At 49.6% G+C, this 26,490-nt stretch overlaps 1 protein-coding gene across 2 annotated transcripts in view; it reads left to right on the top strand.

The window, feature by feature from the left end:
• The window catches only part of ARMH4 (armadillo like helical domain containing 4), a 51,631-nt gene that overhangs the window by 4,829 nt on the left and 20,312 nt on the right, over positions 1-26,490 (top strand). For both annotated transcript variants that reach the window (XM_040067440.1, XM_040067441.2), the window contains exons 2-5: positions 1,761-3,096; positions 3,913-4,125; positions 5,377-5,592; positions 15,825-16,079. In XM_040067440.1, coding sequence (XP_039923374.1) covers positions 1,761-3,096; positions 3,913-4,125; positions 5,377-5,592; positions 15,825-16,079 — 2,020 coding nt within the window. The remainder of the gene's footprint in view (positions 1-1,760; positions 3,097-3,912; positions 4,126-5,376; positions 5,593-15,824; positions 16,080-26,490) is intronic.

Below are 26,490 nucleotides of genomic sequence, written 5' to 3'. Positions count from 1 at the left end.
TGGTGCATGTGTGTGGCCTGTGATGGGGAATTATTCTAGCAGCTCAAACTGCTGGGATGAGGCTTCAGGGAGAATGGAAAAAGTGACTCAGTGTGCCCTGAAGGCTCAGCCAGATGCTGGAGCCTGCAGTGGTTGGTTCTGAGCTGTGTTGCTGCACTCTGTGGGTACAAATGTGAGTAATAATTCTGGATGTGCTGTTGGGGTGGGGAAATGAGGAGTGTGGCAAGTTCTGGGTTTTATCCTGGAGCCCATGAGCAGGGAGGCTGCACAGGGTGACCATTGCTGTTTTTTGAAAGACTGAGGGGTGGTGCTGACATTCCCCAACCTCTTTGCTTGCTGATATTTGTTATTCCTGCAGCTCAAAGGGAAGAGCAGGTTGCTTGGGAATGACAAAACCTCACCTCATTCCATCCCCTTCTATGGGCAGTGACACCTCCCACTATCCCAGGCTGTTCCAAGCTCCATCCAGCCTGGCCTTGGACACTTCCAGGGATCCAGAGGCAGCCACAACTTCTGTGAGCAACTTGTGCCAGGGCCTCAGGACCCTCAATCAAGAATTTATTCCTAATCTAAACCTATTCTTTGTCAGGTGAAAACTAGTCCTACTTTCTGTGTCACTCCATGCTCATGTCTAAAATCCCTCTCCAGCTCTCTTGGAACTACTTTAGGCACTGGAAAGTGCTCCAATATGTCCCTGGAGCCTTCTCTTCTCCAAGTTCTGACTCTCTCAGCCTGTGTCTGTAGCAGAGGTGCTCCAGCCCTGTGATGTCCTTGGTGGCTCTTTGGATTTATCTGAACAGGTCAAGGCCTTTCTCGTGTTACGGATCCCAGAACTGGAGGAACTTTGAGAGAAAGAACTTGATGCTGCTGATGGCTGGAGCCCCTTGCAGTAGGGCCCTGACCAGCTGCCTCTGGAGCTGGGAGGAGGAGGAGCAGCACACCAGAGCTGCTGTGTGACACAGGGATGTTTGTGGGGGGCCTTGGATGGGATGGTCTCTGCTCTGGAGTGGTGGAGTAGCAAGCCCAGGACTGAGGCACCTGCCCAAGGGAGGTGGCTGGGAGCTGGAGCTGTGTGCCTGGAGGCAGCAGAGCTTGCCAAGGGCAGGCTGTCAGCTGGCTGGATCACTGCTGGGCTCCAGGTTCGGTGCTCTCTTGGAAACTCTGGACTCAGGCAGTGATTCTGGACGTGACGCTTTCTGGAAGTGCCTCCATGGTGCAGTGCAGCACAGCACGGGCACTGTGCTAATGCAGCAGTGCTGCTGTCTGGCCTCTAGCTTCCTCTGTGGGGCCAGGGACCTCAGCCAAGATGTGATGCACCCCTAAAGCCTCCTGGTGTGGCTCTGGTCCTGTGTTGTCCCCCACAGACCCTTCTTGTTCCCTGTGCAGGTTCTGTGGTCTCCTCCTGTGCCAGTGCACAGAACAGGGCTGGCCATAACAGACCTGGGACTTCATGGCCCTGACAAGCATCATTTTTGGACTTGGTTCAGGACAAACAGGTTGATCCACACCGTTGCTTGCAGGTCTGATGCCTGCTGGGGTGGGAGCTGGGCCAGGTCTGTCCTGGGCTTCAGATCAACATTTGGTTTTGTCTGGCATCTTCAGGTCGGGTAGGCTGAGAGCAGATGTGGGAATCCATTGCTTGGAATGTGTAGGAGGGGTTTGCTCTACTGGCCATAGACTTGGTCTCCTGGTTATTTAAGGCCCTGTGTCTGTGGTTGGTTATGGGTATGTGTAACCCTGGTTCCTTTTTCCCCTTCTAGGTCTCTGGATTTGTCAGCCTGGCAAGTTTCTGGACGCATCTCCTCTCAGCCATGAGGAGATCAAAAGGATTTGATATCTGTGTGGTCACCTGCAGCATCCTGCTCTTGTCCTCCAGCCTGCCATGCCTTGCTCAGCCTCTGGAGGAGAGGGATGTGCCAAAGGTCCAGCACGGCCCCTGGGCAGGGAACGGGCTGGAAGATGAAAGGACAGTCATGGTGGACTCAAAAAACAATCTGGGCCCTACTGAGCAGACAGTTTCTGGAGAGCCATGTGTGGTGTCAGCAAAGCCCTCTGGAGCACCCTTAGATGAGGCTTTCACCACAGAAGGAGAAGCGCTCCCTGCCAGCCCGAGCCGTGCTGTCCCCAGCAGCCAGGGCCTGGGGGGTCCCCCCTCTGCTGGGCACCAGGAGGAGCTGGCTCCCACTGAGGCACAGCTGGAGGAGGATGAAGCACTCAGCGCCATGCTGACCACAGCTGTGACCACGCTGAGCCCTCCAGTCCAGGAGGAGGCTGGTGAGGCCACGACAGAGGGAGGTGTGGCGGGGGTGCCCAGCTCTGCTGGCCCCTCAGCAACCCCCCTTTTTTCTGGGACCGCTGTGGAGGAAGAGGAGGAAGCAGAGAGCAGCTCCCAGCCCACGCTGAGCCCCAGCTCTCCCAGGTGGGAAGCAGCAGGTGATGGCTCTGTGATCCCAACTCTCCAGGCTGCGGGTGCGACCCCTGAGCTGGGAACGCTTGGAGCCCGCACAGGGAGCCCCCTGAAATCCCTGGTTCCACCAACAGCTGTGGCTACCAAACATCCCCTTGTGGTGACTGAGGCCCTCCTTCACCCAGAAGCAGGGACAGGTGTCACGCAGCAGGAGCTGCCCACTGGAGCTGGCACTGTCACCGTCCCCTCTGTGGACACGGTGCCACCCGACTGGGATGACACAAAGCTGGGGGACCTCAGTCAAGGGGGCAGCAGGTCTCATGAGGAGGTGACAGAGGAGCTGGGGACAGCAGAGCCACCCCAGACCAGCCAGGAAGGTGTGGGGGAGGAAGAGGATGCCCCAAGAGCCGTGCCCTCCCCTGTGTCCCCTCCACCAGCGCCTGAGCTTGCCAAGGAGAGCAACTGCACAGTGCGAGGAGAGGAGCTGCCAGCGACTTCCACGGGCAGCAGCGATGCTTTCCACATGGGGAACCTGTCAGATGCAGACACAGCTGATCTTGGCTCGGTGGAAAACATAAGTGCAGTCACAGCAGAGGAGGAGAAGAGCATCCCTCCATCACAGCCGGAGGCTGCTGTGGTGACAGATACCCAGCCTGAGCTCTCTCCTACTCTGGAGAGTTCATGGAAAGGTAAAACTTGCCTTTTATAGGCACTTGCCTCTCATTTCTGGGATTTAAAGTGAGCTCTACCCTCAGCCTGTGAGCCATTGATGTCTTAAATGCCTTTACGAGGGCTCTCAGGTCAAGAGGTCTGTGCAGAGCTGCTGGCCCTGGTGGGAACTCCTGGTGTTGTCTCCTCAGCCCACAGTGAAGCTGTGCCTGTCCCAGCTCTTAGCTGCAGGCAGAGCTTTCCCTGGACAGCCTGCCCCAGGCTGATGGTGTCACCCTGCCCTGCACATACCTCCAGAGATGGCACCTTCAGCCTCATGACAGTATTCCTACTCAGTGTTTAAAATAGCAAGGAAATGCTAAAAAAACCAAGGAAGGCTGGTCAGGTGTTGGGCAATGACATGTTTCTAGGTTGATGAGGACTTTTTAATTGCTGGACATCTTTATTCTTGAGCTGCAGATGGAAAAGGATGATTTCCCTTCACTGCATCCAGAAGACCTAATTTTTGCTGTAAAAGAAGGGAAGCTAATTGCAGGCTGGTGCTGAAACCTGACTGATTAATTTCTAGATTGATTTATAAGCACTTGACTTGTCAGCAGGTTCCCCCTCTGCTGTTTCCCAGATGTTGGGGGAAACAACACTGTCAATAAGACTGCTGCAACAGAAATAAACCCTTCTGAACAGTGGGAGCTGGTCACTAAAGGCTGGACCTGCTGCTGGCACCGTGGCTCTGGAATGAATATTTGGATTTATATTGCCTTTATCTTGGTTCAGATGTGTGCTCTGCTGCTCTCAGCTGTGCTGTGAGTGTGCCCTGACACGTGTTCTTGCCGTAGGTGTTACTCAGGAGGTGACCACAGCTGCCCAGGAGGCTGATGCTGCTCTCTCAGCTGTGACAGAGGTGCCTGGTGCCACCCAGGGGGCGGGAGCTGCCAGCTTTCCTCAGGAGAACAGCGGGGAGGACACCCAGATGCTGACGGCCCCGAGTGCCACCGAGGTGCTGGTGGCAGCTGGTGCCTCCTCCACAGTGAGCCCTGTGGCTGCAGAAGGTAGGGCTCTGCTTCAAGGACTCATTTCCACACGAGATGGGAGGCACATCTGAAACCAGTGTCAGTGCCTGGACGCCCCACTCTCAACACAACATCCTTATTTGGCTTTTTTTTTTTTTTGCTAACATTCAGCTCTCTGCCTCTAAACCTGGGCTGCTTCTGCTTTCTGCCTATGCCATGAGATCCACCACGCTGGAATTTGCCAGCATGTGGATTTTTTTTTTCGCCCCAAATAAGTGGAGCAGAGGTTAAAAATAAAAAATGCTCCTGTCTGTCCTAGCAAGCTGCCTTTAGCTTTAGACATTTAAAACAGTTTTTTTATTTATGGAGGGAGAGTTCTTACTTCTGGAACCCAAGGCACTCACGGATTGCTGATGCTCAGTCCAGGGGATGGAAATGTTTTCATCAGGGTTATGTGGGACCCAGTGGTGGGGGGGGGGGGGGGAGGAAACCCTCCTGCAAGAGCCTGGCGAGCCCTTGGGTGTGGAAGCCTGCACTGATATTCCTTTCCCCTGAGGAGTGCAGGGTTGTTCCCAGGTTGATGCAGCTCATACAGAAATGCTTTAAGCAGCTGTGTTCATGTAGCTGCTGCCTGCTGGCTCGCTGTCACCTTGGCAGGTGTGTGTTGAGCCTGTCTCCTGACAGGAGTGGAGCAAGGGACGCCTCAGCACGAGGCTGCCTTTGAGCTGGAGTGTATTTCTGGAGCAGTGGGGACCATTGTGATGGAGGTGCTGCTGGGCAGCTTTTCTGGTGATCCTTCTCTTGCAGGGCATCAAAAGAAAAGGGGCTCTGTGTATTGTAGCTCTAAATTTAGGGTCTGTTTGTAAGGGGAAGAAGGTTCTTCTGGCAATTTCCACTAATTGAATTTGCTTCTGGGATTTAATTATAAATTCAACTGACTTTTATCTTTGTAATGAGCTATCGGGTCGGTCACTTGGCTCACGTCTCAGCTGGTGTCTTGGTGCTCTGATCTTGCAAGGGTGTGGTGATGAGCAGTCCTTAAAGCAGTGGAATTAAAACCTTTAAGGGTTTCCCCCCTCATTAAGGGGAATTAAAACCTTTAAGGGTTCCCCCCTCATTAAGGGGAATCTCCTTTGCTGGCTGCCCTTGAGGAGAAAGCTTCATTGCAGCAGAGTCACATCTCAAATGGAGCAAAAGTTTAGTAACTTCCCTTGAGTTAAATTTTCATTAAGGACTTTTTTTGGGGGTTTTAAAAAAGGCTGAATGGCTGCTGTTTCCTGTCTTCTGCAGATCTCACAGATGGGATCCTGGTCACCAGTGAGAAGGCTGTTCCAGCCCCTGGTGAGATGTCTTCTACCCCAGCTGGACAGACGGAGGAGGCATCCAGCAGAACTGTGGTCCTGGTAACTCCAGCATCATCCTCCTCTGTCAGGAGAACAGCTCTTCCCTCCGTGAGGAGGATCAGCACAGCCGTCACCTACGGGCTGGACCGCCTGGAGTCTGAAGGTACCCCAGAGCCCCAGGCACAGGGGGCCTCCTGTGGGGGGCCACAGCTGCCCTGACAGCCCCCAGCTTGTCTCTCACCTGTGTGATGTGCACGTCTTGCCGTTCCCAATAAAGTTGTTGGACAGCCTGTCCTCTCCTGGGAGGCACAGGAAGCAAGCAGTGAGCAGTGTCCTGCAGGGTGCCTATTCCCAGTGGCTGGGGCTGGGTTTTTTCCTGGGTAAGGGAGCAGCAGAGGTGTTGCTGTTGCAGCGGGGTCTGGCTCTGCACACCTGTAACGTTGGTGTGTGCATCCCCTGCCGAGCTCTGTGCTGGGGAACACCCACCAAGGGGTGCTGAGGTAAAGCAGATCCTGCCCTGGAGCTGGTCTGCAGCTCTGATCTGCCTTCCCTTCAGCTCACTCACAATTTTCCTGCAGAGAGCTGTCTCTTGCTCTTTTTTTCCTACTTGAACTCCTCCCTGCTTGCTCATCCATCCAGTTCTGTGCTCCAGCTCTGTCTGGGCTGATACCACCTGGCAGGAATTAATCTTTCCTCCCGTTTTTTGCTCCCCCTTCCTTCATCTTGACCTTCTTTTGCCTTAGTATTTTACTGCAAAGGTTGGCAGCTCTCCAGGGGTGGCATTGCCAGATGGTATTTCTCCTCTGGGTAGAGGTGGGGTGCTGGAGACAGCAGCTCATCAGCATCTTTTCTCTGCAGGAAGCAATAACTCTCGCTCCTGTTAAGTTTAGAGGGCAGCAGAAGCTGGGAGTCTTCCCCACTGCGTGTGCCTGGCTTTGCTGCTGGCTCTGAAGCCTTCCCTGAGCTCTCTGGGGCTTCAGCTGCAGCGTCCTCCCCTTGCCAGGATGGATCTTGGCTGTCTCTGGATGTGGTGCTGATGGGAGAGTGGCAGCAGGGGGAGGAAAGGTCGTGTGTGTAGGGAAAACCTGATCTTTCAGCCTGGGAAATGAGGTCTCTGCTTTGCAAGAGCAGTGTGATTCAGGAGGCTAAAGTGTTTTATAGCCCTCTGGGATCTCCTTTAGAAGCCTGGGTTTCTGCAGGGGAAGATAAGAGGCATTTCAGTGTCAGCTGAGCATTGGTCTCTCTTTAATTTAATGGGACCTTCTGCACAAGCATTTAAAAAAAAACCTTTCTGCTCCGACACTGGACTGATGCAACTTTACTGCACTGTTTGCTCTGCTCTGGGCTCCTCTAAAGGCAAATGTGGGCTGTAGCTGGGCCCAGGTGCCCTCAGTGATGAGGACTCAAGAGGAGATCTGGGTTTCTTGGCTCTGCAGGTGCCTGTTCTCCAGAGGGCTCTTTGTGCTGTGTGCATTTGACAACTGGCACAGGTTTTGTGGTCTCAATCTCTCTGCTCGGCCTGGACCTTTGCAGGGAGCCAGGAGGTTCCCTGGTGCTGGGGGTCACGAATCCTCATCTTGTAAAATGGGACAATTGCAATTATCATTTGGGGAAAGGCTTTTCTGCCTGGGGGTGGTGCTGCCCCAGTTAAGCACAAAGGAAGGGTTTTGAGCTACAGCTCTGCTCTCTTCACATCTTTTTCTCCTTAATGGCAGATGGGAGGGGTATTGCATCTTCACGGTGGAGTGGCATTTGGAAGCTTGGCTCCCAAAATTACAGTTCCTGGTGTTTACTCTCAGAGTACCTCAGTGCTGCCAGATCCAAGATGTTTGGGGCTGCTTTCCTTTAAAGCTACATGGAGCTGCAGCTCAGGACACTCAGGTTTTTGGGGGATGCTGTTGCAGGCACATGATTGGGTCCCTAAATGAGTGATCTTTGGGAGAGGCTGTGCCTGGCTCACTGTTGGAAGTGGTGCAAGGAGCTGAGCGAGCTCTGCTGCTTTCGGTGGGGTCCTGCTGCTTTGCCTCACTGAAGGCCTGGCTCATCATTAAATATAAACCCCTGCTGCTCAGCTCACTCTGTTTCTTGGGGACCATCTGTGCCAAGCTGCTTGTGGTTAATTGCATCTGTATGTTCACCTGCCTGGCTGGGATGCAAAACTGTTTTAAAAATCAAATTGCACAGACAAAATGAAAATATGTCTAGATTAGCTTATCCACCACTCTGGTGGACTCTGGAGAGATGAGCTGGGTAACAAATATCCTCCTGCCTTGGCTCTGTGCTGAGCTTGGTTCTGCTTGCCCTTTCTGGTCAGAGAAATCCTATAAAGGGATTATAGGATATGGGGACAGGACACAGCAGAGGATAGGGCTTGCTTGTCTGGGGGAATTGGTGATGTATTTTGTCTCTGTGCCTAGAATTTGTATGTCTCTCCAGCAAGCTGGGCACTGTGTAGGGCTTCTGGGTACAGAGAGCTACTGGCTTACTGAGGACCACTGTGTGTGCCACCCTTCAAAAAGTGACTCTTTGGGAAGGAACCACACTCCTTTCCCACTTGATTCCTGTGCTGCAGCATCTGCCATGGTGGGTGTTGGCAGAGGTGACTGCACACCCCCAGCATGGCAGCATTTGGCAGGTGGGGCTTTCTGAGGTGGCAGGACACGTGCCATGCTCCCTCTTCTGCAAAATTCTTGGGGTTTTCAGCTGAAACCTGCTGGATAGAGCACACCAGGCTCTGGTCCTGTTGCTGTGGGTGAGGGTGAATCTGCATCTGGCTCTGCAGGCTCAAGGTTTGGTTGTCTTGTGTGCCTGGACAGCAGAGGATCATGGCATCACAGAACGGGTTGGAAGTCACCTCAAAGACCCTCTCATTCCAACCCCCTGCCATGGCAGGGACACCTTCCACTATCCCAGGGTGCTCCAAGCCCCATCCAGCCTGACCTTGGACTCTTCCAGGGATCCATGGGTAGCCACAGCTTCTCTGGGCACCCTGTGCCAGGACCTGACACCTTCCCAGAGAAGAATTCCTTCCTGCAGTCTGTTCTCCTTGCTGTGAGTGTGAGCTGCTCACACAGTTCAGGGTCAGGAGGGCTGCTGGAGGGTTCTCAGAGCTTTCATTAAAGCAGGAGCTGCTCTGGAAATGGGTGGTTTAAAATCAGTTCCTCCAGAAGAGGAGGCCTTAACCATGTAGCTCTTGAGTGTGGAGTGCTCCCAGTTAATTAGGATGGCTCTCAGCTAGCAGAATTTGGAGCTTCATGTGCATTTGCAGCCTGCTGTGAACTATTTTGTGTACCAAAGAACAGCTTAGGTTGGGAAAGACCTTCAGGATCGAGACCAGCCTTTGAGGAAAGACCATGCCCAGTCTTTATCCTTAAACACCTCCAGCTGTGGTGAGTCCACCACCTCCCTGGGCAGCCCCTTGCAAAGTTTAATCACTTTTTCTGTGAAGAAATTCTTCCTGAATTCTTCAGAACTTGTAGCCATTTATATAAATTTATAAAAGATGCTTTAACTCCCCATTTTTCTTCTTGAGCTGTGTCACAGTACAAGGGACACTTTTTATTTGTATGTGTGTGAAGGGTATTCTTCCTGGAAATTGAGGCTCTGAAGGGGATTGCTATTTGGACCTTGACTGTATGGATTAAGATCTGCCTCATTAAATCCATACAACCCTGTTAAAAAATTGAATTAGGACGCAGAGGTGTAAATAAAACAGGCATTTAACCCAGCATGGTTAACTAGCCAGATCTTATAATTCCTTACCAGCTCTTTGGATAATAACTAGATTGGCAAGGAACAGAAGACTTGAAGCACATGCAGAAAGAATTATTAAATGGTTTTGAGACACACTTTTCTCTTGCTTCTTGTTGTTTATTGCTACCACTGAAATGGGAGCTGCTCTGTGTTGACCTCTATCTTCTTCACAGTAGGTGGTGGCTCATCCCTCATTCTCCTTTCTAGCTGAAAATGGTAAAAAAAAAAAAAGTGACTATTTTTTGTATCAAACCCGATTTCTTTTTTCCTTCTCTCTCTTCTGAAAGTTTTTGATACAGACTTCCCCAGTTTTTCTCTACAGCCAGAGCCTCACTCCACTCATGGGCAAGAACTCTTTCCTGATCTCCAATCTAACCCTGCCAGATTGAAGCCATTCCCTCTTGTCCTGTCCTGCACTGGTCCCCAGTTCCTCTCCAGCTCTCTTGGAGCCCCTTGAGGCACTGGAAGGGTCTCTGAGGTGTCCCTGGAGCCTTCTCTTCTCCAGGTGTGATGTTTTGGCACTGTTCTGCCTCCAGCAGGCTCAGTGACATTTCTTAGTCTGACCCACCTTGGTTCCTGTTCTGACCAGGCTTTGTTTGAATTTTGAACTGTGTTAAATTTGTCATTTGTCCAAAAAAAAAAAAAAAAATTTCACATAAATATCACTTTAATGTTGCAGCTTTCCCATGCTTATCCCCAAGCTTGAGCAAAAACAACGGCTAAACCCCCACAGCTGCTATTATTGAAATGAAATTGGGCTGTGTGAGTAAAAGTTTTAATGAGTTTGTGTTTGTTTTAATCTGAGGATTAAGCAGTTTGCCCTCATGGAGTTCAGATAAGCAGGGATGTGGCAGCAGGGCTCTGCAAGGAGCATTTTCTGCTGGAGTTGCTCGTGGCTGGAGTCCTTCAGCAGGTGCGAGAGTGTTGCTCATGGGGCTTTTTTGGGAGCTGTGGCCAGGGGTGCTGCAGGAAAAAGGGATCAAGGATTTGGGAAGAATCAGGAGTTCAGACTCAAAATGAGCTGAGTGGACTCAGTTTGGCTCCTCTTAGTCCTCACAGGACTTGAGTTTAAACCTGGGTCCCCTGGAGACTGCTGCTGAATGACAGACCTGCTTCCTAACATACATCATCTGTGATGATCCATGCTGGGCTTGTCTAGAAAATAAAGCTGAAATCAAATGTTTTCTTAACTCTTGGCCTGCTGACTGTTCTCTTTCCAGCAGTGGGGTTGAATTGAATGCTTCTGGAAAAAAACCCCAACAGCCTTTTCCAGTGAAAATGGAATTACTGCCTCTGCTGGCTTTTTTTGTTGTTGTTGTGTTGGTTTTTGTGTGTGTGTGTGCATAGATTTGTGGTGGTTTTGTTGGTTTTTTGTTTGGGTTTTTTTCTGTGGTTTGGGAAAAAAGTCCTATGGCCACAGCCCTTTTCTGGAGGAAAGCATTTTGTTAAGAGATCTTGTAAACTTTTTATCTGCCTTCATCTGTCTTGTTCTGCCCTGTACACTCACAGGGTCATGGTCATTAAATCTGGACTGATTTGGGTGCCCTCACTTGATAAATCACCACTTTCTTGTCTTGATTTTTATTCTGCTTGGTTCAACACCTGTACACCCAGGGGCAGAAGAGCTGTTCTGCAGCAAGGCAGGGAGCAGGCTTGTTAAAGTACATGCAGTGTGTTCTGCAGCATTTTGGCCTTTTTTTTTTTTTTTTCCACTTGAAAATAGTCTTGTGTTGCTAAACTTGACTCTCTAGCCTGGCTCAGTGTGAGAGCAATTTTGAGGTGAGTGCTGCTGGAGATACAGTTTGTTTTAGGAAGAAATCCTTGAAATTGGGTAAGAGAAACAACCTTAAGTTCCACCAGGGAGGTTTGAGATTGGGTATTAGGGCCAAGTTTAATCAGTGAAAGGATGGTCAGGTGCTGGCACAGCTGCCCAGGCAGTGGTGGAGTCATCAGCCCTGGAGGGATTTAAGAGATGTGAGGATGTGACACTTGGGGACAGGGTCAGTGGTGGCCTTGGCAGTGCTGGGGGAATGGTTGGACTTGATGATTCCAGAGCTTTTCCAACCTTAATCATTTGATGTGTAAATTTCTCTTCTCTTGAAGCTTCTATTGGTAGGGTTATGTTATCCTGCTTTGTGGTAGCATCTGACCCAACAGCTGCATTCCTCCCTTTCCCTGTGCAATTGCCCAGATGCTGAAACTCCCCAAAGTACTTGATTTTTTTTCCAGGACACAACATTTAAGACAACCCCACGTTCAACAAATACCTTGGATGGCTTTGCAGTGCAAGCTGGGCTTAGCTGAACTGATCCCAGGGGGTTTTTCCCTGATGGTTGGCAGAGTTTTTGTGCTTAGCTGTGTTGTCCCACCATGGCACAGCTTGCTGAGAGCCCCTCCACCTTCCCACCAGCTCTCTCCTTCCAGGCTGTCAAAGGCTTCTGGCAGTATTTTGGAGCTGGTGGATGATGACATGATGACTGATCACGTGAAGGCAACGCATCAATAATAAACATCAATAATAAAAGAGTTGTCCTAGAAAGACCTTCCTGCCTTGCCAGTCAGCTGTGATCACCAAAGCAGTGCAGAATGCGACCCTCAGGGGCAGAAAACACTTGGCAGAGGCTTCTTCATGCCTCTCCCTCCTGCTCTGGCAAGAGCTGGGAGTCACAGACCTGCCCATCCCTAATCCTGTTGTTATTTACACAGCGTTATTTGCATGTTTACATGGCGTTATTAGCACACAGGGGTGACCCTGGGGCACTGAGCACCACGTAAAATCACAGCTTAAACCATCAGGGATCACAGCAATCCTCTGTGCTGTCATTAGACATCTTCATCCACTGTGTTTGGTGCGAGGGAGGCTGGCAAGGGAGAGGACAGAGCAAATGACAACTTCTTTCCTTTTTAGAGTGGTTTTGTGTGGGTTTGTTTTTTTTTTTGGGGGGGGGTGTTTTTGGTGTTTTGGTTTTTTTTTGTTGTTGTGCTTTGAATTCAGTTTATGCTTGTGAGTGAATCTGTCACCTTCCACCGAGAGCCTTTTGCTGCTCAGGGCACAGCAAGAGTTTTCTCCTGTGTGTTCAGCCTGACAAGTGATGGTTTCCTGGCTCTCCTGAGGAGTACAAGTGTTTGCAAACGTGAATGGAAATGCATCTAAGTGTAGAAACATCACTCTTCAGCGAAGGTTTCTCCAGCTGAAAACCTGGTGTAGGTCCATTGCCTTCAGCAAGGTTATGAGTACAGTGTGGCTTCAGCTACAGCTTCTTTCAAGCAATCCCACCCCCAAAAATTAAATCTTTGGCTTTTACCTGCTGGCTACTGCTGTTTGTCCAATTGTTTCAGCTTCCACGGGTTCTGAGCTCCTGCTGGGTCAGGGAAATGCCTCCCAAGGGAGGTGTGAGGTGATCTCATTTCTCCTGCCTAAGCCACACAAGTCAGCGTGCACGTGTGGTTCTATGGTGAAAAACCTCACGGTTGGAGCAAGCACAAGGTGCTTTTTGCTCCCCTGAAATAGCAAATCCCATCCTCTGGCTATCAACTGTGTCACTTATGGATCCATTCAGGGTCCCATGATAAAGCCCAGTGGTGGCTGTTTCTATCAATAAAGCTGGGAACGCCCAAAAACTCTGCTTAAACTGTGTTATTTTATCTCAGACTTGTTTCCTGGGGCCTCCCCTGCACTTTCCCCAAGTAACAAATGATAGGACAAGAAGGAACAACCTCAAGCTGCACCTGGGGGGGTTTAGATTGGATATTAGGAATAATTTCTTCAACAGAAGGACGGTCAGGCATTGTGCCAGGCTGCCCAGTCCCCATCGCTGGAGGGATTTAAAGGATGTGTGACTGTGTGGCACTTGGGGATGTGGTTTAGTGCTGGATTAACAGCTGGACTCAAGCAGTCTCAGAAGGCTTTTCCAACCTCTACCATTCCCTGGCAAACAAAAATAGTTCACATTGAGCTGCACATGCACACGAAGCTCTGGATTTCTTCTGAGTCTGCTGGGCTTTGCACTTCCACTCATTCAATCTTTCCCAATACTTTTCTTGCAATCTGCTGCTGAGGCCTTTTGAAGGCCAAAAGGTGCCAATTTTGGAGGGTAAAATGTGACTTTTGTAGAAGGCTTTTGTGTGAAGCACAAGCCTCCAGCCTGAGAGTCAGCTGTGTGCTGCTCACTTCCATTTTTCCATCTTGTGAGCCTCCCAAGCCTTATGCGCAGCCTGCCCACGGCTGTCTGCTGTGCCTGTGCTCCTGAAATCCCACGCTTGTGAAGTTTGTGGGGGATTTTTTGTTTGGTTTTTTTTGGTTTTCTCTTTTTTGGGGGGAGTGTAGCTTCCTCCTCGTGACCACCAAGTGGTGCTCTGCGCTGCACCTTGCAGCGAGGCAGAGCTGTTGGCATTTCGGGATGGGGCTTCCAAAGCTGTTTTCAGATGCAGGGAAGGAGCTAAAGAGGAGAAAGGAACAAGCTGAGAGCCTTTTCCTTCCCCCTTGCTACGAGGATCTCATTATTCACAGCTTTCTGCTGCGCCTGCCCTGGTGATTGATGGAGCTTGGTGATCATCAGATGTGATAAGTAGTCTCAGCACTTTCAATTTGGGTGTTCAGCCTGGCTGCCTTCGAGGCTTTGGAGTCGGGGAGATGGCTATCTGTGGCTTCAGCTCTTGCATCCTGGCAGGTGTGTGTCATTTGGATTGCTAAAAATCACAAGAAGCTTCTAAAACCTTTGTCCCAGAGTAGTTTTTCAGAGATAAAAATCCGATGCCTGTCCCCTCTTGGTTGGTTTTTGCACCCAGTCTGGGGAAAAGCTCTGTTCGTGTTCCTCTTCTCTGGTGTTCTGGCTGCTCAGAGCCTCTGCTGTTCAGTTTGGGGATTGTTGATAGCTGTGTTGCTCTCAGCAGAGGGAAAAGACCCAAAAGATTGACTTGTCATTGCAGGTTTGCTGTGAGCACTCTCCAGGTGCCACTCTCAGCCTCACAGTCGTGTGTTTCGTATGAAAACGTGCATTTTGACAGAGAAATTTCTGATCTTGATTCTGAATTCCGGGCACATTATAACACAGAAGAAAGTGCAGTGGGAATTTAAGGGGCTAACTCCATCCCTGTGAGCTCCATTAGGTGCTCTGTGTGGTGTCATCGTGGCAGGAATGATCTTCCCAGGTACCAAAAGCCGTGCTGGAGCGGGATGATGCAGCTAAATCCCAGCGGCAGCTCATTTGTATGGAACACAGGAGCAGAACTGAAAGGGATTGTCTTGTCTGGTGAGCTGAGGAGAACGTGCAGGGTTTGGAAGCAAATCCCTGAATGGCAGGGGAAGGAGTGGGCAGCACAGTGGATCAGATCAGTGGGTTTGTAACAGCACTGCTTTCTCATATTCTCATATCTCATATGATATTCCAATCTGTGGAGGCCATTTAATCCAGGCTGGATTGCCACCCACCTCTATGAGGTACAACTGCAGCAGAAATAAAGGGATATTTGGCTAACAGAGGGTGATTTGGCTGGATTGATAGTTTTTTGCTGGGTGCAGGGCGACGGGCTCTCCCAGTCTGACTACACCAGGAGGGAATTTTTCTACAGGGCTGAGCAGAGTTGGTGTAAATGAGATAAAAGTTCATAAATACAATGTTTCGATTCTCAGTCTTGAAAAACTAGCTGTGAGAAGAAATTCAAAGCATGCCACTGTTCCAGATATTATCTTTAATAATATCAGTAGCTATTAAATAGCTCCAGTGCAGATCCTGGCATAGGATGTCCCTGAGACTTTGGGAGCTATAACTTGGGAAAAGAAACTGTGGGAAAACTGGCTTTATAGTTGCCCTGCTCTAGACTTCTTCAGCATCTGCAGCCAGTTGTGGCTGGAAGTAGGAAAAAATAGGAAAAAAACTTTTGGTTTGATCCAATACAGTGGTTCTTGTGTTGCCATTTTTGATTCCAGTGATGAAGTATGGCTTAAATATTTATTTTTCCGTATCTTAACAATACAGACAGTTTTGGAATAAAGGGGTATTTGCTGTAGATGGAACCACAGAATGGTTTTGGTTGAAAGGGACCTTAAAGATCATCTTGTTTCAACCCCCCCTTTCCATGGGCAGGGAGATCTTGCACTAAATTCTCAAGAATTCCCTCAAAGTCCCATTTGTCAGCTCTCCTGTGAGGTGTGGGTCATGCTGCTTTCTTTCCAACACTTTCCAAGGCCAGGTTGGGATGGAGCTCAGAGCAACCTGGTCTTGAAAGCTGTGCCCTTTCCAGAGCTGGGAAAGACTCAGTGAGAACTACACACAGAACCAACTTATTGCTGCCTCCAAGACTGGAAATCAGGGGAAGAGCTCTCCCTTGAGCTGTAATTAGTTAAGCAGGGAGCTCTGTGTTGGTACAAATGCACATCCTCGTTTGCACCCTGCTGCCAGGAAGCAGAAAATTGCTGTATTTCCCACTAATTTGAGAGTCTGAGACAACATCTCCTTGTTGCCCAGCAACTTCCAGTGGTGATGAGCTCCTCCAAAAGAAGCTCTGGGGGTGTCTTTGCTGTCAGAGGACAGGCACAAGCCTTTGGAGGAGCTCAGCCTGGTGCTCGCCTAGGGAGATCTGGGAACCTTCTCCCTGGTGGGATGTCTCCTGACGTTTCTTTTCTGTCTCTGTTCTGGCTAGAGGGTGAGGAAGAGGAAGAGGATGAAGAGGAGGAGGAGGAAGAAGAAGGGGAGGAAGAGGAAGATGAGGAGGACAAAGACCTAGACGTGATGGATGAAAGCATGGAGGGTGACACGGAGCTGCCAGGCTTCACGCTTCCAGGAGAGACCTCCCAGGAGCCCCTGGCTGGCCTGGAAAACCCTGTGGCCCAGCTGGCTGGAGTGTCCTACCAGGTTCCTGACACCATTGAGTGGGAGCAGCAGAACCAGGGGCTGGGTAAGTCAGAGAAATGCCCTTTCTTCCTTTACCCTTCACATCTCCTGCTCTTCACTCTGCACGAGGCACTCCCTCGTACCAGTCACGGGTTGGCTCTCAAGCTGAGCACAAAGCGGGTTCATTCAGGAGGAAACCAGTGGCAGCTGGGGAAACTGGGATGTGTCCCAGGCAGCCTGACCTGACCTGTCATTTTGGGGAAAATATGGCTACTCCAAACCTGCTCCTTCATCCCCAGTGCTTAGCGTTGTCTTGCTCCAGGGGTGGACAAGAAAAATAACTTCTAAGATGAGATTCCTGGAGAAATGTCAGTTCCCTTTGCCCGAGTTGGGTTGGTGCAGGGATATTTGTCCTGTGGGGACCAAGGAGTTGGGTATTTGCTCATCAGCCCGTTTGCTACTTCAGCAGTATCTGTCTGAGTTCCACTTTTCTGGCATTTTACGGGGTGCGTGGTCCAGCCACGGGAACCTGTGCTGGCAGTGTGAAGGCAATCCTGCAAAGCCTTTCTAGAGCTTTATACAGTTTATTCCTGAAGTACATATAGGCCCTGTGTTTAATGACTGGACTGGCTTACTCCACCCAGGAGTCACTGTTTAAGTGAGGTCCGTGTGATGCAAAACCGGTGTGGGACAAGGAAGATCTTAGAAAGGAGCTTGGCAAAAGCCTCTGGAATCGTTTCCCAACATACTCAATTCCCAAGCCAAGCCCTGTCAAACACAATGGGAACCTTTCAGGTGAATTTGTGAGAGCTGAACCGCATCTAGACAGAAGGCCTTTATGTCTGACTATTAGAGTTAGCTGTTCTGAGAAGCTCATCAAGTTAAAAAAAAAAACCCAAAGTCACATTTATCTATATGATTTCTATCACTTCCCCTGAATGCATAATTCTGATTTAACCTGGAGGTTCTCCTCTGGGATGCTGTTTCCAGCCTGCTTTAGTGATGCTGGCTTCCTTAATTGAATCGAAGATTGTGTTGCAAGAACTGTGTGGGAGGGTTGATTTCCAGATCTCTGTGGGAGGGTTGGCCTTTGAGGGGAGATTGAGTTTGCAGCAGGACTGATCCCTCCCTGTCACACTAAATCCTGCTGGAAAAGCACCGTGTTGGGTGGTGGCTGTGTCCTGCTGTCCCTCCAGGCTGCACAGGAGCTGTGTCAGGGGAATAATCCTGAGTCCTTAAGGGTTTCTGGTTGTTTTTGGCAAGCTGGGTGAGTGAGGTGTGTGGTGCTGTTGTATATGACAGTGTTTGCCACGAGCTGTGGGGTGACAGAGGTTGTTCTGTGCCAGGCACAACTCAGCTGATGGTTTGTGCAGGTCTGGAGTCACAGCTGCATTTCCAGCAGCTGGAGGAAGAGGCTCAGGGTAGGAGTTGCATATCTGATACAGCAGGCAGGTGAGGAAGCAGTGACCAGGGCCTGATGCTGTTCCTCAGACCCTGGGAAGGACATCTTTCCAAAAGCTGCAGACAAGGAATAAACACCCTGTGTGGTAAAAGGCAGGATTCTTCTCCCCAAGGTTCGTTTTATTGACTTCCATGCGCATTGGAGGAGCCCCTGTGAAGAGTGAGCTGGGTCAGCATCAGAGGAATGGCTCTGAGCACCGAAGGACTGGGCTGGCATGGATTTTGGTGCTCTCTGGAGGTCACCAGATCCAAGTGGTTTGGATTGCCTTTTGTTTTTAGGCTCTGGCAGTCAGTGCAAACACCTGTGAGGGAGAGGATGAGGCTGTGCCTGAGCTGAGTTCATTTTCAGGAACTGGATGGGGCTTCTGTGCAGTGCTGTGCTGGCAAAAAGAGGGGCTGCAGTGGGATCAGCCTCTGTGCCTGAGTCACCCCTCTGATTCCAGCAGGCACTCTTTACACTCAGGGAAAGAGCCATTTCTTCTTTTCCTGTCTGGATGACCTCAGTGGCTCTGTGGCACTGCTCCTTCCCCATCTGCACTGTGCTGGTGCTCAGCAGAGCTCCTTAGAGAAAGGGAAATTATTCATGTTTTAGAGGTGCAAAGAAAACTGAACTAGGTGAGGAGACTGGAGCTAAATGATGTTTGGGATCCCTTCCAGCCCAAGGCATTCCATGATTCTGTGATTCTGTGAAAACCAAGGACTTGCATGAGCTCACACTGATAACCTGAGGCCATGGAAGGAGCTGAACCCAGGGGATGAGAGCTGATTTCCTGGGAGTGAGTGGGCAGTGGGAGCTGGCTCTGCAGGAGTGCAGCCCTGCCCCTCTCCAGTGTGTGCCAGGGGAGAATTTCTGCCCTGGTTCCCAGCTCTGGGTTCCTGGGCACACATCAGGGTACTTCTGTGTCCATACCTGGTCCTGGCTTTGTGCTTCTTTATGGAGAGCATTTGGGAGAACAGGAAAGGTGGAAAAAGCACACGGCTTGTGTCAGCAGGAAATGGGCTGTGAAGGACAGAAAACAATCCCCCAAACCTGGCTGTAAGCGGGAGGAGCTGCTCCCATTGCTGGAGCACTTGGAGAGACCAGACTCGCTGTAAAAGCCTTGTTAAGCTTTAGATCGGCAGATGGGTGCACAGGCTATTTGACTTTTTCCTCTAGGTGATGTTCACCTTTGAAAATCCAGTTCTTTTAATTTGGGCACCGCTTTGTAACTGCTGGACATCCCCAGATGTGTCTGCGTGTCTCTTCCTTCCCTAAATAGTGCTGAGATGTGAAGGATTTCCCTTCTTGTGTAAATTAAGCAGGTTTTGGAAGGGGAAGTTGTTTTCTGCTTCACCTGGGATACAGCTTTGGAAAGGGACAGCTGAAGGAAGGTGACAGGGAACAGGGTGAGGGGACAACATCCAAGCACCAAACTCCTACAGTTGGCATTTTCCATTTTTAAAATACTTAGCACTCGTGCCTTCCTCCTGGGGATGCTTCTGTCCTCTAGCCTTCAGAATTTTGACATTTAATGCTAAAACCTGTAATGCAGAAGAGCCCAGAAGTGTTGGAATAGCTGTTCTCAGGTCAGTTATTATCCAGTTTGCTTGCTCAGATGGCTGACACGCTGCAAATCCCCGGGGGAACAAGGAACTTGATCCACAAAACATCTTGGCAGGGCAGGAGACAGTTTGGATTTTTGTGGTGGTCAGTGAGAAGGCGCTGGAGAAACAGTATCATTAAAAATGTCAGTTCTGGGCAGTCAGATGGTCCTACTTTAACTCCAGCTGAGAAAAAGCCATTTGTAAGCACCAGTAAGAGGCTGACAGTTTTACAGCCCATCAAGTGGCTCTCTAACCAGCAATATGTAGACAAAGAGTAAAGCAGAAAATGAGAAAAAAAATCTGTGCATTTATAAAATAGAATTTGACCCTCCAAATGCCGTCCTGGCAGCCTGCAGCTCCAGGGAAGCAAGAATATGCTTTGAATTTGAAGCTGAATATGATTTGGGATCTGGTTTGGTGTCCTGTTCAAGTGCTTTGCTTCCACAGGTTGCCAGGGAAGGAGAGAGCAGCACTTTTGGACCTCTCTGCATTCTCTGTGAGGTGACTTTGGTGTCTCTGTACTTGTTTCTCGAGCTGTGTGTACGTGGTGTGTGGTAGCAAACATTAAACACCTGGAGAGCATCAGAGGAACACAAAGGCCAGGTGTATAACTTGAATTTTCAGGGAATAAATAAAAATACCTGATTTTCCCCCACTCCCTCTTTTGTGATGCATTACCAGGAGAGCTGCAGCTGGTTGAGGTGGGTTCAAACCTGGTGAACAATTAATGTTCCTTTAGTTATTCCTCACACATCGTAGAGCAGGCACTCTTTGCTGTGCAGCTCCAAGGAGATCAGGCCCCTCTGCTTCTGCTGGTGGTGGCTTCTTCTCCCAGTTCTCAGGAGTGTTTATTCTCCTAGTTCTGTGAGAATTCCCAATTTAACAAGAATGAGGCAAGAGAAAAATGGCCTCAGACTTCCAAGCTGTTTCCTGCTGCCTTAGTGCTTGCCTTCATCCCCATCCCAAGGTGAGTAGCTCTTGCTAGCCAAGGTAGGCAGCAGCAAGAGGTCTAGGGCAGTTCTCTAAGCCTTTAATTTCACCACACTGGGGCATGCAGTAGTTTGCTTTGAGCAGTTAAAGTGTATGGAGCTGGCATTTTCTTCTTTCTCCATTTAGGGTCCCCTTGATGTGATTTTTGTACGTTTGCTAACGTGGTTTTGCACCTTTGTGCCGTATTACACCTGAATTTACTCTCTGTGGTGGTTTGTATGTAATGCTAGGTGCTATTTTTTATTCTCTGTTTTAACCTAAATCCATTTTTGTCCCGCTCTGCCTTTCTTTAGCTGACCCATTGGTGTGTTCTCTGCATCTTTATTTATGGCACATAATTTATACCACATTGCAGGCTTTTAGCTTGTGAGGAGTCACCTGAGTTGCCTGGTTCCACAGCATTTGTTTTCGATTTCCATCTGCACATGGAGGAATTGTACACAGGGGAGTTTGGACCATCCCTGTGGATGGGATTTAGAGATTAAAAACAACAACAACAACAACAACAACAAACCCAAACAAAACAAACCAGCAATTTAGGAAGGAGTTACGAAGTGTGACAATATATGTGGTTTCCAAAATATAAACCCTGTCTGTGTTTCATGCACTTTTGTGGGTAGGACATTAGTTCTTACCATAATGGAAGGTTGTATAACTCTCTCAGGTACTTGCATGATAAACACACTTTTGGGATGTGATTTTTTTTGTTTGTTTTTTCTTTTTTTTTTTATAGTATATAATGGATAAAAAAAATTTTGCAGCTCTGAGCAGCTACTTAAAGAGAAAATAGCTCTGGTTTTATTGCAAATCTGTGGTCACAAATTACACTGCATAAACCATATAACAGATGCCTCTGGTTAATGATGGTGAGGCAGAGGAGCAGAAGGACAGTAGTGGAAGATGATGAATGCTTGAAATGTCATTTTTACAGGAAGATAGGATTAATGCTTGTATGGGCAAAAATAGCCAGCATTAGGAAGGCAGGAGCTGAGACTCAGAAATTAGTAATATGTTCTTTAATTGCCGCCACAAATGGATCTATTTTAAGTACTCTTACAGCTCGTGGCATTGGAACATTGGAGTGCCTTTTAATCTTTAATGCATTTGTCTCCTTAATCACCCTGGAAGGGCTCATCTGTGTCTTAAAGGTGGTGGGGAAAACCACAGAGAGGCCCAGTGACCCCTCTGGTTTCACGAGGGAGCCTTTGGCAGAGTGGGGATTTGAAGGAGGGGAATTAAATTAATGCTTGGGCTTCTGGAGGCAGGGTGTGCACACCTGCATTTCCCCCTGGAATGGAAGCAAAGGATCCCTCAGAGAGTCACCACAGGAATCCCAGGTGGGAGAGGCTGGCAGGAGCCAGGAGAAGCAGCAAGTTTTCCTTCCCCACGTGTTCCAAGTGCAGCTGCCTCGCTGGCTTTGCCCCACCACGGTGTTTGTGGGAGTTTTGTGGCACCAAGCACTGGCCACGCAAGGTCTGGGCTCCAGACGGCTGCAGGCAGAAATGAGCAGTCTCAGGAACAGAGATGATTATTTTTTTCCTGCCTTTCTGGGTGCTCCAAATAATTTCTACGGTTCCATATGTTCCTTGCTAGCTTCCCTTTGCTCTCCCAGGCAGCAGTGAAGCTCCCACCATCAGTCTGTGCCTAACTCAGGTTTCAGTCCCTCCTGAGGGATGTGCACTCCCTTTGCAATTGCTTCTTTTTTACCTAAGAGACTGTTCATGGCTGCATCTCCATCCTGGAGCAGACTCACATTTAATCAGGTTTTTCTTGTCAGAGGGAATTCTGCATCCTGTCTGTGAGCAGCGGTGATCCTCTCTGCCAGCTCGGGGTGACATTGGCTGTTACAGCCACAGAGCGGCTGCCAAGAGGGGACAATTCACATCAGAGATGGCTTTTGCTCCCCGTCACATCTAATTCCAAGGTGTTTTGGGGGAGTGTGTCTCTAATATTCCCTCTTTCTTCAGCCTGCTCGCTCCCTGCTTGGCCCTGTGCTGGGATCTTGGTTGGTGGGAGCTTCCAGGGGACACAAAGCTCGCACAAGTCGGAGCCCTGTGGTCCTGACCTGCCACCCTTTTGTGCTCTTCCCTTTCTCCCTCCAGCACAAGGCTGCTGTGCCCTTGGGAATGAGGCCAGTGTGTTTCCAAGGGACACAGGAGCAGTGTGTGTGCTCTGGGAACTGGATGAGGAGATTCCAACCACGGAGCACGAACCCCTAAATGAGCTGGAGCCACGTCCTTCCTCCGGGAAGCACCTCAGCTCTCCACCTCAGAGAGGAAATCAAGGATCGGGGAAGGGAATAGAGATGAGAGAAGTGGTTGTGTCCTCATCCCAGGAAGGATTTAAAGGCTGAATGGATGTGGCCCTTGGGGACATGAGTTAGTGGTGGCTTAGCAGTGCTGGGGAAATGCTTGGTCTTGATCTCTGAGGGGATTTTCAAACCCAACAGTCCTGTGATCTTAGGAGTAAATCAGAAGATTGGGGGGTGTCTTGGTGATGCCCAGCTCAGCTAGCAGACACAGGTGACACAAAGCTGTTGCTCTCAACAATCAGGCTGATATTTTACCCTGACGTTTTTGTTGGTTTTATCGGGAAGCAGCAGCACTAAAACATCCTTGGATGCATTACTTTGAAATACCAGCCCTTCCACTAAGTTTATGCATCCTGTGTCAGAGGAAGACTAAGCCTGTTTGTTATCAGCCCTTAAGTGCTGCCTCCAGGGCCTGGGGGAGGATTTAGAGGCATTTTCTCAGTTTTGGCTCTGCCTTTCCTCTCTGTGCCCATGGGGAAGATGGAACCCCATCAGACAGTGTATTAAAATGAAGTTACTGGCTACTGCAGGCAGGAGTGAAGAGATCCCGTCCAGCCATGGCATTTCTGCTTCTTTTCCTTCAGTTTGGAGAGAGTTGGCATCAACACATGGAGAAATTGTCTGCCAGTTTGTGGAGAGAGGGGACTTGGGTCACAATGATTGGTGTGAGAGGTCCCAGTGACTGGGGAAAATTTCTAATGGATGCATGGATGATTCCAAATCTGAGGGCTGCTGCCAACCTTACCTGCCCTAATCCCCACTACCCTGCTAGGCAAAAATGCCCAGAAATACCTGCAAGGAGGATGCAGCAGCTTCTCTGGTGCAAAAATCTGTGGAAGACTCCCCTGCACAGCTCAGGTGATGGGTGCTCCCCATCACCAACCACGTGCTCCGTGGTTGGAATCTCCTCATCCAGTCTTGGGTGATGTCTGTGTACAGAGGGCATTAGGGAAGGTTTACTAAGGGGAACCCTTCACCAAAAGGGCTTCAGGCTTTGGAACTGGCTGCTCAGAGAAATGATTGTGTCACCAGCCCTGGAAGCATTAAAAAATCTTGTGGATATGGTTTAGTGATGGAAATGGTTGGACTTGATGATCTTTTTAATCTTTTCCAGCGTTAATGATTCTATGAAATTTCTCCCTCCTTGGCTTGCTGGGTAGCACAGACGGGCAGCTGCAGCAGCACCGGGCTCCTGGGCTTTCCCAGCACAGGAAGGCTCCTGAAAGGCTTTCTGCTGCACCTCCAGCTGCTCCTATCAGCCCAAGAAAGCAAAGTTGGAGAACTCAGGCAGGTGTCTGAGCATTTCTGACCTTCCCCAGCTGTCTGCCTCTATCCATCTGTTTGACACATCCCTTAAAGTTAGGATGTGCCTACCTTGGAGCATGACTTTGCATTTGCTGCTCCAGGTCATTTATCTTGGGTTTTCTTTTTTTGCCTGGATTCACGGATAGGGTCCATTAGCCTGCGCAGAGCTCCGTGCTCCGAAGGCTGGGCTGCATCTGCTGCCCAAGCAGGAATCCTCCTGTGCTGACAGCCTTGGGTTGCCTGTCCCCTTGCCTGTCAGCCCCACTGGAATGTGAATCACGCTGTCTCTGCTGTCTCTTTAATCTGCAGCAATCCTTGTCCTTCCCCATCCCTGCAGTTTCAGCGCACGCGTTGTGTCACTTCTCGGCGTGCTTCGCCTCCTCTCCTCTCCTGTTTCTACGTGTCAGAAAACTTGGCTCCGTTTAGACAGAGGAGCTGGTTCTGAGCCCCTCTGTCCCTCTGGATTTTAGCAGTCACTTAGCTTGAAGAACATAGGCAGGGCTGTGCCTTCCCTGGGTGAGGGTTACTCATTTTTCCTTTCTGTGCCTGTCTGGGTGGCCTTTGCCACGTAAAACGAGGCTTGTCCTTACCTCGGAGGCATCGCATTTGTTTTCTAACAGTGATCTATACTGCAGTGCAAAAATCTGTCTGTTTTCGTGGCATTCAGAAAACGGAGAGAGGGGAATGTGAAGGTTCATCAGCCTGGAATTGCCTCTGTCCTTGTGGGGATTTACGTCAGAGGCTGATCTTTGGGGTTAAAATGTTGCCCCCATGGCAGAGCTGGTGAGAGAAAAATGGAGGGAAAGAGCTTTTTGCAATGAGGAGCAGGGAGAGAGAAGGTAATTTATTGAGAGGGTAATCTTCAAATGTTCCTTCCTAATGAGAATGTAGATGCACTTTCTGCTTGGACAGTGCAAACCACAAATGACTGATGCTAAACCTGTCTCCCCTCTGGTGTTCACTCAGATTAAGACCCCTTAAGAATCAAAGGAGATCCAAGTTATTTCCGGGAAGGATGCTCTCTCTCTCTCTCTAAATATAAATATATATGTGGAAGTTCTGCTCTGCCTGAGAGTGAGTTATGAATGTATATTGGAAATAAGCAAATTGCTCAGACTTTGTCTGACAATAAAATAATTACCTCAAACCTCCAGCAGTTGTTGTTTTGCGAAGATGCTGAGTATCCACATTAATCACAGACAGGGGTCGATACGGGGAGAATTACTGGAGGCTTTTGCATTCTTTTTTTTTTCTTTTTTCCCCCCTTGTTTTTGAGTAATTCTAATCACAGCCTGGGTGAGCCTGGGCTGTAATGAAGGGTTTCAGCCAGGCTGCTCCCTGATAGCCTCTCATTTATTTTAATACACCAGCAGCACCATCTGTGCTTGAGGCTTTATTAATGTGAAGTGAGGCCAAGAGGTTCTCCAGTCTGAGTCCTTTTTGGGGCTGTTTTTCCCAAATCCCCCTTTCCCCTCTGAGCACTCAGGCTGCCTTTCTCACTCAGGTGTGTGAGTGGACTGGTTCTGCAGGAGTGGCTGCACAACCTCCTGTCTCCTGTCCCCAGGGCGCCCCTGTTTTGTTTAGCAGTGTCACTTGCTGTGCTGCTCTCACTGTCCTCTTAAGCTGGATGTGCTGCTGCACCCCTCAAGCCAGCTTAGGGATGCCCATGCCAGGGTGATCCAGAGGATGCTCCAAGGAGCAGAGGATGTTCCCTGGCAGGAACACGGCCCAGGAAGCCACCCCTGGTGCCTGTGGCATCTTGGTGACCCTCCTGTGCTTCTGCTGTGTGTGCCAGGTATTCCAGCATTTCCTTCTGCACTCTTTGGGACAGGTGTAACACCAGCAGAGGATCTCCAAGGCCCCTCAGTGGCTTTGGTGTGTGGTTTAGGACTGAGCAGAGATCTGTGTCTGCCATCCCAGTCCCAGCAGAAGCTGTTTCCTCCTGAGAGTCAGGGAGTGACTTTGCCCTGCTCTATCCTGGCTGTCCTTAAAACCACCTATTAAAAAAATCAGGAAAATGGTAAGATAGGGTTCAGTATCAATATCCTGTCAGGAAAATAACTTCCTTGTGGGTTTTGTAATTCTCTCTATCTGTTTGGACTGGTTAAATACAGTCTCTTGAATTTTTTGGTTTTAGGGAGTGTTGAGTAGAGGGTCAAATATCATGTTAGACCTGGTGATACCCTGAGGGTAGCATTGATTTCTGGTTATATCTGCTCTCCCACAGCCGGAACACGCTCCTGTGAGTGCTGTTCTACCTCTTAAGTCCCAGTTTGCAGTGCCTCCATGGTGAGTCAACCCTGCTCCAGTAGAGCTGGATGGACTTTTCCAACCCAAACAATCCTGTGAATCTTTAATTGCAGTCTGGAGCAGGACAGGCAGGGAATTAATTTAACTTTTGGTAGACACAGGCGGGCAGGAGCGTGTTTTGCTAAGGTGCATGTCTTAATGGAGCAGATAAAGTCGGAATCTCAGCTGCCAGAACTCAGCATTGCTCTGGTGAATTCTCTGCTCCCACAGCCCTGGAGCTGCAGAGGGATCTGTGATCTTCTCTGGGACCATGAATTTTGGGCTCAGCAGGGCTGCATCTCTTGTTCCTTGTGTCCGATTTCAGCCTTTGCACCCTGACAAGCTCAGGACAAGAGCCCAGTGGCTGTTTGGCCCAGGTTTAACATCTCAAACCTTGCCAGATCACCCCTGCCTCTGGGGCAGGGCTTGGGGTGCAGTTCCATGACTCCTTCCAAAGGCTCTGCAGGGGATTCTGTCCCCAGGGATGTCCCTGGAGCTGTGACTGCAGCTGGTGGGAGCTCCTGGGACGTTGCCT

The sequence above is a fragment of the Hirundo rustica genome, chromosome 6 (genome assembly GCF_015227805.2).
Source record: "Hirundo rustica isolate bHirRus1 chromosome 6, bHirRus1.pri.v3, whole genome shotgun sequence".
Classification (NCBI taxonomy): domain Eukaryota; kingdom Metazoa; phylum Chordata; class Aves; order Passeriformes; family Hirundinidae; genus Hirundo; species Hirundo rustica.
The sequence above is the reverse complement of the archived record's forward strand: the minus strand, read 5'-3'. Positions and strand labels throughout refer to the sequence as shown.